General features: G+C 40.2%; 1 protein-coding gene across 7 annotated transcripts in view; it reads left to right on the top strand.

Annotated features, from left to right (window-relative positions):
- MAPKAP1 (MAPK associated protein 1) overlaps positions 1-12,689 on the top strand; it is a 138,020-nt gene that overhangs the window by 31,316 nt on the left and 94,015 nt on the right. For all 7 annotated transcript variants that reach the window (XM_019495313.2, XM_019495312.2, XM_059715755.1 and 4 more), the window contains one exon: positions 3,086-3,234. In XM_019495313.2, the coding sequence (XP_019350858.1) occupies positions 3,086-3,234 (149 nt within the window). The remainder of the gene's footprint in view (positions 1-3,085; positions 3,235-12,689) is intronic.

Genomic DNA, 12,689 nt, shown 5'->3' with positions numbered 1-12,689 from the left:
TCCCATTGTGCCAGAGATTTGCTTCCCTCCCCGTGCCTCAGTTCTCTCACAGCGGCACTGGCGTGTTGCAGCAACATTCATGTTAGAGATATCTACTTGGGGAACAGCATGAAATTGTTCTCTAAAACAGTTAAACTTGCTATGCCCAACTCAAATCCTCAGGGCAGAATAATAACAAGACTTGACACTAAAACAGTTGTTTGGCCATACATTTCAAAGTAGTAATAAAAGCAGGTAAATATTTAGTGTATAGATACTGGGGGGGTTTGTTTGCTTGTTTGTTAATGTGTTTTTTGTTTGTTAAGTTGCTGATCAGCTTTTTTTGCCACGTATGCATACAAATGCCTAGTTTCCACACACATGTTGTTTGTATTGCTGCAAGAACTCTGTTACAGATTATTTTTCTTGAATATTTTGTGGTTCTGTAAATTGCAACCAGGAGTTTTCTGGTTTTGTTTTTGAATGGGGAGTCTTGAGAAGGAGATTAAAATATGGTATGAAAAGTAATGGGATGCACTGATGTGTTTACACGCGTGTGTATACATGTGTGTTTTAAAATGTTGGCCGTCTATCCACGAGGGCTTTGTAATGAGACCCGGGTGGGTTTCACCTACCAAAAGGAAGGCTAGCAGTGAACTTGGAGAAGCTTTCCAAGACAGCCTAAGAAGGTGTTTAATTTGTTGTTCAGATGAATTTATCAATAAGATATTGATGAAACTGAAATATGCAATGAAGTAGGCAAAAAGCAGGATAAATAACCAGTAAATTTTACAGTCCATTGAGACAGTCTTAGAGACACTTTGGACCTGTAGAAAATAACATGTATAGCTAAAAGATTCCATAGAAGACAAAAAGAGAAATAATAATATGGTGCAGGCTAATTATGAATATTTCCTTTGAGCAGAAAGTGAATGCGGTGTAGTAAAACCCAGTGCACTGTAAAGGCATGCTCTCTGCCTTCCTTTCTAAAACCAAAGGCTGTTAAAAGCGGTGTTCCCTGCCATTTCCACTAGGTTTGGCCTCTTCCTTCTTAGAGCCAAACCTGGCTGGGAATTTTTCAGTAAAACATTGGTTGAATATGTCTGTTCATCTCAATTGAGACTTTTTGGGGAATATGTCTGTTTCACCAACAGCAAATAGTCCGATGATTAGGGCTGTCACCTAGGTTCAAGGCTCTGCTCTTCCTGACTCGGATCAGGACTTAAGCCAGGGTTGGGGTGGCTGTGTTTCTCGGTGTCTCTTTCCCAAACTGTTTTATTTGGTACATATAGACAAGGAGGGGGAGAGACGGAGACAGAGAGGAGTCTTCCACATCCCAGGTGAATGCTTTAAGTGCTAGGCCTTTTGGCTCTTTTGGGGCAATTAGCTCCGTCTCATGTTTTGCACAAAACCATTAATGGCTGTTGGGCTCATTCTTCTGATAGAAAATGGGAAAATTTTTTGAAATCTCAAAATTTTTCAGGATGGGAAACCATTTCCTAGCCAGCTGTACTCACAGCATTGTGGAAGAAGCTGTCCTGAGTCACACGTGGTTTGGACTCAAAAACTATACAACATTCAAAGCAAAACAGATGCTACAGTAATGAACACAGAACACCAGAGCTCCTCTTTCTGCACGTCCCAGCAAAGAAAACAATAAACAAAGACATCTCAAACATTTCCCAAGAAACAAAACTAGCAAATAAACCACTTGCTTTCGCACTTGAACCAATAAAACCATTCTACAGAACTCCAGGGTACAAAGTGCCTTCCAAAGGCACAAGAAATAATGGCTCACAATACTACATAATTGCAAATGAGAATTTTTTTTTTTTTTAAACAAGAGCAACTGAAAACAAACCTGCCATATAAATGGAATGCATAATAGGGTATATGTTTTCACAGTTAAGGAAAGAGTTTAATCACACTTTTCTGGGTTAACCTCCATCCCCCCAGGCCAGTTGGGTATCTTTTGGTACATACATCTGTGTAGCACCCTTGCCAACTGTCTGAATTTTCAGGCAATCTGCTGGATAAAAATAAAACTGAATTTTTTACTAGTTAGAGTTTGACAAGTTTTAATTTCACAATTTAAAAAATGAACTGACTGCCTGCAACAATGGTTTTTGAGTCCCTGTTCAATCTGCCTTAGTAGCTGTTTTAATTCTCTGTAGGAGTAGCATGTAAATCTTTGGGACGTGAGAGAATCCAAACGTATGAATACAGAACAGAGCACAATCAGTTTAGGGGAATTGATGCTGATTCTCAGAGAGAGATTGATTGAGTTTGGGGGTGGTTTGCTCCTTGAGCAGATGTTTAGCAAACTTGCCCAGACTTAGTCGTGGTTACCAGAGAATCAGACATGTTGGTACCAGTAGGCTAAAGTGCTATAGGCTTTGAGCTATATTCATCCATCCTGATTTTGCAGTGACCCTGTAACAAGGACCTTCCCTTTATTTAAAAAAAGTGTCTCTGTTCATAAATTTGAGTTTAAACTCTCCCTGGCTATCCAGCATCCTCGTGTCATATACCATCCTTTATTAGGTTCCATAAGTCTGACAATTGCACAGTAGCTTTTATCACCTTTTTGTCAGAGTACTTCTTTCTGACCCAAAATACTTGTCTCAAGAATGGGGTTGCCAGTCTTGTTTTTTTCAAATAAGGCCTACAGATGCAGTGTGCTTACTTGGGGGAAGTATATAACATTTGTTGTGCTGGATCAGAGGAGGTATAAGAAGTCTACTCATAGGCCATACTGAGACAGCCTGCTCCAAGAGTTATTTTTTCCCCCTCATTAACCCCATTAAGTTTAGATTAAACCCAGAACCACAAGCCTGTCTATCTTCCTCAGCTGTTCTATTTCTGAGTATTCATGATATCTGTATTACTGTTATTGTCACGTGTGTCGTAATCTTAGACATTGGGCCTGATTGTGATTGGGCCTCCATTGCAGGATGAATGGTGGGCTCCTGACCTACCTGGTCTAGGCTGTTCAGTATTATATTGCATTTTATTAATTCATCTCCAGTTCATCATCTTCCTACACTAAACAATGTTTCTCTGCATGTGGTAATGCAGATGTTTTTATCTCTTTTTTGAACTGCAGCAGAGGAGCTGAGCTCACTGTTTGAAAAAAAGAATTTCAAAGTCAAGTCTCCACGTTTGGGGAAGCAGTCTATACTATCTGTGCGACTTGAGCAGTGCCCACTGCAGCTGAACAACCCTTTCAATGAGTACTCAAAATTTGATGGCAAGGTAAGGGAACCAGCGATTGATTGATTGATTGATTTATAATTTTTTTTCCCTCTGACATTCAGCTGTCTCCTGACCTGAAGGTTAGCTCACTCCTTCTGCCCTTATGAAAGTGTGATATGAATATATTTGTTTCGGTTTTAATTAAAAAGCATAGCAGGTCTATAGTTAATTATCTTTGACCGGTTATCTAGAAACTCCTTTCTTTTAGTCTTAATTGCAATGGTTCCCAGGTGCAATAGAAGCATGAAAATACCGAGTGAATGATATGCATGCTGTGCCTTTGTACATGATGTTGTAGACTTGCATTCCCATTCCAACACATGGTGGCTTAAGTAAAATACTTAGTGCAGCTTTTAGACCTCTCACTCCTAGGCAGGTGGTGGTGAGAGCCTGAGTACTGATATTCTGTTGCATTACACCCTGGTTTGAGCTAACGTGTCTAGCCCCACGTCAGAAGTCTGTGAGTGCCTCACCGTCATGCCTGTATTTATCCTTACAACACCTTTGTGAGGTAGGAAAGGACTTTATCCCATTTTAAGCTGAGAAAATGAGGCAGAGAGAAACTAAAGGCTGAATTTGGAGCTTCCAGAAGGCTGAGCAATGCTGTACCTAACTTTTAGGTGCCCCAGAGTGTAGATCACAGCCCCGAGTTACATGACTGAGCTCTCTTTTCCAGTGAGTGGGGAGAGTTAGGCATCTTTCACTGGGATTTTAATTGGCCAGCACACTGACAGTGACTGGTGGGGAATGCTGAAGTGATGGGTGGTCAGCCAGATGACAACTCACAGCTTGGACCCCACCCCGTTCCTGGAGCTTGGTGCCCAAGTGAGAAATGGATCAGGGGGCTGATGCTCCATTTGAAATGCAGTGGAACATGTCTTAGACTGGGGAGCTGTGCAGGGGAGCCCCTGTTTTGACATCCCCACTTGGGATTCAGTGAGAGGTGGGTGTCGGGCTGCTCGCTCTGCCGAGAAGGAGGCAATTCTAGACTTGTAGAGAAGTGGAACTTGTACATCTACGGGCATTAAGTCCTTGACAGGTTAGACCGGGTTATAAGGGCTGCACTCCAGGACTTGAAGCATCATTTCACCTGCTGTCCGTGTTAGGTGCCTACGGCCTTTTGTGGATCTAAGCCCAAGTGCCTTGTCCAAGCTTCCATAGAAGGGCTGGCAGAACAAGGAAACTACTAGACTATCCTTCCCTCCCTTTACCACCTGTACTGCATTCCCTAGTTGGTGGTACAAGGTTTTCTGGGGATTTGCAGTGCTGTGTAGAGGGAGAGCATCAGCCTCTTTTCGTAGTCCTTTCTTTCTCTGGACTTTTCCCACTCCTCGGTGCCTGGAAGCAGGAGGAGGCAGGAGTGGCTTGTATGTGTTGTGTTATGGGACTGGTGAAGGAAGAGTGTTGTGAGCAATCTCCCAGGCCTGGATGGCTCCTAGTGTTTCTGCCACTGTGGTTTGGGCAACGTGTTGGAGTTTGGCTGGGGGCCATAATTGCTGGTGGGTTTGATAGTTGCCCAGAACCGTCAGTTGAGCTTTGGCAGGATACGCATTTAGCCTCTAATTCCAGTCATTGGGTCTAGCTGTAGTTGTTGCTGAAATACATGCTGAATTGATGCGAGGGAAAATGAGTTAATCAAAATGAGGCAATTTGAAGATTTCTGTCTAGCAGTCCACACTGTCACCAGAGTTGGTGCATCCCTTAATTAATTAAGCCCGGACTTTTGTCATTCCAGTAGTATGTAGTACTAGTTTTTATATGTGCTAATTGAGAAGAAATTGTACATGGAAAATATACAGCTTGAGCAGTATAGCAACCAAACTACAGGGAATACCATACTAGACCGTATCAAGGGTCCATGTGATCTAATCTAGTCTAAAGCCTTTATGACTATTTGCCTTGGAGAGATCAATTCTCTTCCCTCCCCATAAAGTTTAGTGCCACTGTGCTAAACTTTTCTGATTCCTTCCCTGAGGGTGCTTACTTTGTGTTGGCGACCACAATGTAAACAATTTCTTAGATTTTGGTAGGAAGAGCTCCACAAACAATGGCAATTACGGTATCAAAGGCTTTCAGTGCTCGTGGGCAGGCCAGGTGCTTTGGGTAGATGTGATATCTTTTATTAGACCAGCTGAGTGCTCCTAGTGTGCCTCTAAAAATACAATAACGTAAGAAATGTAAATGCAAATCATTGCACTTCACTTTGCATACCACCCTCATCTGAGCACAGTCAGCAGAACAATATGGCTTAAAAAACATTTTTCACTAGCCCTATCCCCAACACTCTCAGCTCCCTACCAAAATCTGCTTACATAGATGAGGTTTGCAGCAAGATTGAGTGGTCAACTTGGGTATCTGAATGCAGGTACTTCATAAACCATCTCCTGTTACATGCTCCATTCTAGCCTGGGCTGTACATTTTCTGTCATAAACCCTAGAAAACTGAAATATTAACATTGGGGTCATAAAAAAGCTTCATGTTGTTTTGAAACAATTACCAGTTACTAATATAATTTATACATTCTCTGTTATGCTGGATTTATTTGTGGGGGCTTCTGTGGAAGTGTCAAGTTTGAGCTTCATTACCATTTTGGTGTGAGATTTTCACATTCAGTTAAGTGTTTTTAATATGGGAAATCAGATATGCAATTTGATTACATGCGTCTAGAAAGGCGTTTTATTAAATATTGGTAGTTGCAGCTCTTAAACCATGGTGTCTGTGCAGCACAAACTGCCTATTTCTGCTTGTTATCTTGCATTTATTAGCATGCAGTAATTAGTGCTAAGTTGCTGTTTGTGACCATTATTTTAGCATAATGAATAAGTGATACCAGTGCTTTGATGCTAGCAGTAGCAAGATGGCCTTCTCTGTCTGCTGCTCCGATTTTGGTGGTGGTGTGTGTTTAGATTCTGATTTTTCAAAGGTTTATGAATAGCAGATAATGTTCTGGGGGGGAGGGGGAGGGGGGTCGGGTCTTTCTAGGTTAAATTTTCAGAGGTTGAAATCCTGTAAAACTTGAGCGTGGTTTGAGTTAGGTGCAGGGATTTTCTGGAAAATTTGGGAAATGGAAAAATAACTCCTTTTTACCATCCTAATTGCTGCTACTTTTCTTTTTTTTTTTAAATATGTATTAGAATTAAAATCTTATTTTCATCTATTTAATACTGATGCATTTGGCAGGTGCGTAATGAAAATGGCTAGCATTTGAAGGAAATTATACTGTACATGTTAGTCATTTTTTATCATCTTAGTGAAATGCATCAATATGATATTCAATGACACCTTGGTGATTAATAGAGAATTATATCTGAGTCAAGCCTTTTTTTTTTAACCTAGAAATTAAAGTGCCTATTCAAATAACACTACAAAATGATCAAATTAGCATTCTGTGAATGCATAATCAGATTGTATTAGTTATCGCAGCATTGTTTGTGCTACTTTGGGTAAGTTTGTCAGTGCTTTCCTTTCTTCCAGGCTATTTAAAAAAGCCACCTAGATCCGGGCTGAGCCATAGCACCAATATTATATAGTTCAGCAGTAAATTACTTTACCTGCTCTACATTAGGAACACCTATATTTTTTGTTGTTCTTACACCAAAGGTATCTGTTTTCAATGAAATGTTGTAGGGGTTACAAGACTTTGGTGTTTACAATAATATTTTTAACTGATAAGAAATGAGCAGTATTTTTCCCACAAATATTCATAATTCTTTTCCTGGGAATAGCGCATGCCTTATTTACATAATTAACAGAGCCACTCATGTCTCTTGGGAAAATGGTACATAATTGGGGAGAAGTGGGGGGGTGGAGGACAAGGAGGGGCTTGGGGCCTAATTAAACATGTTTAAAAAAAACCCTACTTAATTATGTATTTACTCAAGAGACTAGAATGGCTCTAAAATCCTCTAAGATTATAACTAAGGCTTTGATTTAAAAAAAATTAAAAGCATTTTAATGTAGATCTTCTGTTTGTTGGGAAAAGGTCTGTGGAAAATAAAAGCATATTATCCTCTGTCCACTCTTAGTGTGTATACTTGTGCTAACTCTGGAATTGCATTTCTGAATACTTTTACTACAATCATTTATTGACATTTATAATTTAATTGGACTTAAATAGCATTCATTTTATTCAGGTTTTTTTCCTGTTGGTTAACTAATGTATTTTTTTAAGATAATCGATTAAAATAGGTAAGTGTTAAATTCTGTGATTTTAAACAGGCCACTTTATTAAAATGTCTCATTTTTGCAGAGGTTTTCTTGTCAAGTTCAGTGTTTGTTTTTCCAGCCACTTCTACATGCTTATAACATTTTAAAGCGCTCTAATTGCTTCCTGGATTTTGATCAGTTTATTGAATTATCAAAAATAAATTAGAAAATATAGCTTGTAAAATAGACCCAGACTGGCAGCGCTCTGGTCAGCATGCTGCGGTACTAGGAGTTCTTGTCATGTAACCAAACAGAAAATGCTTGCAGTTTTGTGGGACCTAGAATCTCCCCCGTCCTTAAAAAAAACAAACCACAAAACCCAAAATACACATGGCATTTACATTCCAGTTGGAGTTTCTGAAGTTCTGGGTTTCCTCTTAAAATAAGTATACTAAATCCTCCGCCCCAACAGCTAGAAAGCATCTGCAGTGTTGGTCATGCAGGTGCAGGGCCTTAGTTTAATAAAACCTAATAACCTGATGAGAATTTGGAACCACTAGAAGCCTTTGACTTTTGTATCCAGTTCATTTGTAAGTTGTATAGAGAGCTCTATGAAGGCATCAGAAATTTGCAGCCAGGATGTCTTTAGTCTAATTTGCACAGTAGAGGCAGATATAACTTATTCCAGAAGTGGTATTTTTTATTTGCCTGCACCAGGAGTTTTCTTTTAATCTTATTTTAAGTATTTGTTGTTCCCCTTTCCCTATCTAGCTGTTCAGTGGGAGAAAGAAGTGATTAATTGTGTATGATTCCAAGTCATTACCAAGTTCAAGGTGAGCAACATGAGAGGGTACGACTGGTCTTGTGGTTAAGCACAGCACTCGGATTCAGAAGAGCTGGTTCCTGCCGTACAGGTTTTTTGCTCTTGAACAAGTGCTTTAACTTCAGTCAGTTCCATGGGAGCAAGGGCCAAGGCCTTAATCTTTCTGTTCCTTCATGTCCCCATCTATAAAAAGGGGCTGATGCCAATTGCCTGCCTTCATTAACAATTACCAAGCTCACAGTATTTCCTGATTGAAAGCTTATAGAAATGCAGTCTGTTTATTTTCAAATCACAAATGCACATCACATGAGCTGGTGGAAAGCACAATTGTGAAGGGTATTCTGTCTCTGAGACACTGGGCTCAAAGGACACTTATTTAGCGTAGTGGATTAGTGTCAGAGCTGCTCAGTTGGGTGACCATCTATGCTAACAGGAAAATGCCAACAAGGTACTGTCAAGTGACACAGATAGTGTCTGACGACCTAGTGGCCAGCTTTGTGCTCGGCTTAGGAACAGCACGCGTGACCTCTGCAGAGCCTTTCCCTGACGCTCGTTGCTATTATCTGTGACGTAAGCCTGCATCCATTGCGCTCACAAATCCTTGCTAACTTTGCTGGGGAAGCTGTAGTTAGTGAAATGTTAACAAGACCCACTTCTGCCAAATTTATTTCTAAGAGATGCTTATTGCCTAAATGGTGCAAATATGCGCACACCTTATGTCCTCAAAAGCGTGTCATCAAGCGCAAAAGTGCTCCAGGAAAATCAAAGGAGGAACAGATGCTAAAAATGCTCAAAACAGCCAACAGGGAACTGTGAGTCTAGTCAGGATGTCACATGCAAAATGGGGGAGAGGGGGTGGGGACCAGAAAGACAGAAAGAAACTACTCGGCTTCTAATATAAACCGGAATCACAGGAGTGCAAACTTCGTCCCTTCACCCAAGAAGAGCACCGCACTCTTCCCAGCGGACTTCAGCTCCTTCGATTGTAATCACAAGTTAGCTGTAAGGACTTAAGGAAGTATTCTGTCTTCGCTGGCTCCTAGAGGTTTACCTGGCTACTAGGGATTGAAATAAAACCAAATTATAAATAAAATAAAACACAAAAGGTAGAGCATCTGTTCTGTCTTGACAAATGCTAAAAAAGCTGTCTTCGGGAGTTGTGCCACTTGGTTGTGCCGCATGATTCTTTGTGAATGCGATTGTGGTAACTTAATAAAACCAACAATTTCTCCTTTAGTAACTGTTTTAACAATGAAGCTGTAGAACGCATGGGGGAAGGGATAATTCATGAGTGCTAATTGCTTGGCTGTTAATTTTCATAAGTGTTGATAGAAGCAGTTCCTTAAATTAAACTTTGTTTAAAATGTATCAGGGGAAATATTCCACAATGTCGGGCCTGAAGTGAAAATTAATATGAATGCTGTGGCAATTAACACGTACTGGTTAATAGCTTTTAGCAGCATTTTGGGATGATAGTCCTTAAATACATTTTTGCATGCTGCTCTTGTTTCAGTCTTGTTCCAGTGTATGTCTGGATAATTATGAACAAATGTTTTCCACAATCACCAATATTAAATAGCTTGACTCGGAGAAAGTAGATAAAGAACTTACGAAAGAGGCAGCGCTACTGTAATTAATACTGAATTGCCTAAAATAGAAATCCAGTATTAAAAACTCAGTGCAATTTTTTTCATTTAATTTTTTTGCCCACAAGCTGAATAGAAGGTTTCTCATCTGAATTCTGAATATTTTATTTTAGCGAGCATATTTTGCATAATTTGTATTTCACCATTTGTTGTTTAGATACCATTATGATAAGAAGAGCACAAATACTTAACTAAACAGGGGATGTTATGACTTTATCTTCCGGAACTTTAGGATGAATCAAGTTCATTTTACATTTGTTGGCATTTGTTTCTATCGGATGCACTCTGAAATGTAAATAAAATCAAGGGAGATGGCTAATAGATTTACAGTTCTATAAAATCCATCATGAATCATTTATGTGGTTCTGCTGTGGCGTGCTCTGTGCAGATAAGGCCCACCATGATTCAGACTCTTCTGTTTCAGGAGATGCTCATTAGAGAATTCTCTACATGACGTTGCCTACAAGCTTCTCGTGAGAGCAGCAAGGTTCTCTGTACGCTCGGGGAGCCTTACAGGTATAGCTGTGCTGGCAGCTGAACTGACAAAGCTGTGCTTCATACCAGCAGAGTTAAAACCTTCCCCCCATGAATGAAAGAAGCTAGCCTCGTAAAAACAGTGTGGATGGAGCCATGCCCCCAGAACTAGGGGTCCACCAGCAGAGCAGTGTTGGTCAGGAACTGCATCTCTTCACACTCGAACTGACATAGATATACCTGCAGAGATTTATCATGTAGACCAGGCCTGAGAAGTTAAAAGATTTCTGTTCTTCTCCAGATGGAAACTGTCTGCTGTCTTCTCTCTCACTTCCCAGGGCTTCATAAGTTTCCCTCTGACACTTCGCTGTTCTGTGTATGTGCACTTTCCTACCAAACTGCTGCTTGCCCTTCCCACCACCCTTTTTCTCTAGTAATCTACACTCTAAAGACAAGCCTGAGAGCATATCTAGATGTGGTCGCTTCCCAGTGCTGAATTATAAAAACAAGCTAGCATTTCATCTTCTTGTTCCTGTTATGGTCACCTCACTACTAATTTCTCATTCGTTCTTGATCCTCAACCTGCTGCAATTCTCTTGCTTCATTGTGCAGTGGAAACTCACTAATTCATAGTAATGACAGAGCCCTTCTGCTGAATCGGTTAATTAGTGAGTAAACAAGTGTGTGGGTGTCATTATGAGGATATGTGCTTGTCTGTGTGGATATATACATGTATGTACATGTGTGTGCATATGTATATGTGCATGCATACAGGATAAATGTGTGTGTGCATGCGCACACTGACATTTTTGTGTTTCACACTCGAATGTGGCTTTGTGTTGTTTTGCCTTTGGCACGCTCCACCTTATGTCTTCCAGCCCAGATTTCAGACTCATTAGAGTAGATCTGCATTCATTCTGGTAGGAAAGGCAGTTTGTCCTTCCCCAGACAGACAGGAACAGAAACATAGCCTGCCTAGTAAGAAGCTGTCAGCTGAACTGGAGTTTTTTGTTTGTGAGAACTGGAAGTGTAAAAGCAATTTAAAACAACCTGTGCAATTCATGCCAACTTGCTGTACATGCAGGTCCCTACTTACCTTCTCCTCCAGGATGCTCCAGAGGGCTAGGCAGTGCATAACGTTAACTTTTTTTTTTTTTCCAAATTCATGTTTAAAAAAAATCCAGTGCTGGTTATCTGAAGGCTTCTGCTAAAACAATGAAACTTCCTTAAAGGTCCAAACTGTGTTGAAGTCCATTAGAACGTGGTCTTAGAAGATGGGAAGGCCAACAGTTTTCCATACAGGGCAGGATATGAAAAGAGCCGTGGCAAAAGAATATGTTACAGAGAGCAGGTCTTTGCAGCATATTATCATTTCTTTGCTCAAACCAGTTAAAAACAGCCTTTTGGCTCTCCCTAAGCTTGAAGAAGCATGCTTGTAAAGAACAAATGTTTCAACTACTCAGTTGGTCTAATAAAAGATATCCTTTTTACCCAAATAACCTTGTCTGCCTTTTGGCTCTTAATCCACTCCAGAGAAGTATGATTGTTATGTGCCTTCTCTTCAGCACTTTGGAAGGACTTCGCGGTGAGGGTCACTTTTAGGTAGGAAGAAGTTTAGGAAGGTATCGTTCTAGACCGTCTGTGTGTCAAGGAACTTTCCGTATCCAGGACATGTTGCTAACAGAGCAGTTTTTCAGAAAGTAGAGAGAGTGTGTTTCTTGCATGTAGTTTTATACATTTTACTAATGTGTGCGTGAGAATACTAACACTTTCGTTGTTAATCTGCGCATTTTTATATCATGTAACTTAAAAATGATCACTTCTAAAATACATTTTTTCTATCAGAGATATGATTAATTAATGTGAGTCATGCTCTTAGCTCAGTTGTATTTAAATGGAACATCCTTGTATTAAGAGATTCCTGGTTTCTTCTTCATTATGTCAAAACTGAAATGATTCTGATGTCTAATCAGTGTGCTTAACTGGTTCCTTTGCCCCTTCAGATCCAGTAGGGTTTGCCGTGGAGAGAAAAGCCCTGCACAGAGGGATCAATTAAATAGTGTAATGAAAGTTGGAAACACAAGCACTGGTGTGTTCTATACATTGATTAAAGTATATTAAGCTCAACTGTTACTTAATTAAAATACTTCAGAACTTATTTGGTTATTTAGTACAGAGAAGCCATTTAAAATAAGATAAAGGAGGGCTGGCAATGAAATACCTGCTGAATATTGGCAGTGAGTAGCCTAATGCACAGGAGGAAATGCATTCAGACAGGGCTTTTGTCAGCTGTTCGCTGGAAAGACCAGGCAGGAGCCATCCGTGCCAGCGAGCATTGGGTTTGGGGTGTGCAGCACTATGAAAA

Source organism: Alligator mississippiensis, chromosome 12, assembly GCF_030867095.1.
Source record: "Alligator mississippiensis isolate rAllMis1 chromosome 12, rAllMis1, whole genome shotgun sequence".
NCBI classification, from domain to species: domain Eukaryota; kingdom Metazoa; phylum Chordata; order Crocodylia; family Alligatoridae; genus Alligator; species Alligator mississippiensis.
This window is presented reverse-complemented; position numbering and strand designations above follow the sequence as displayed.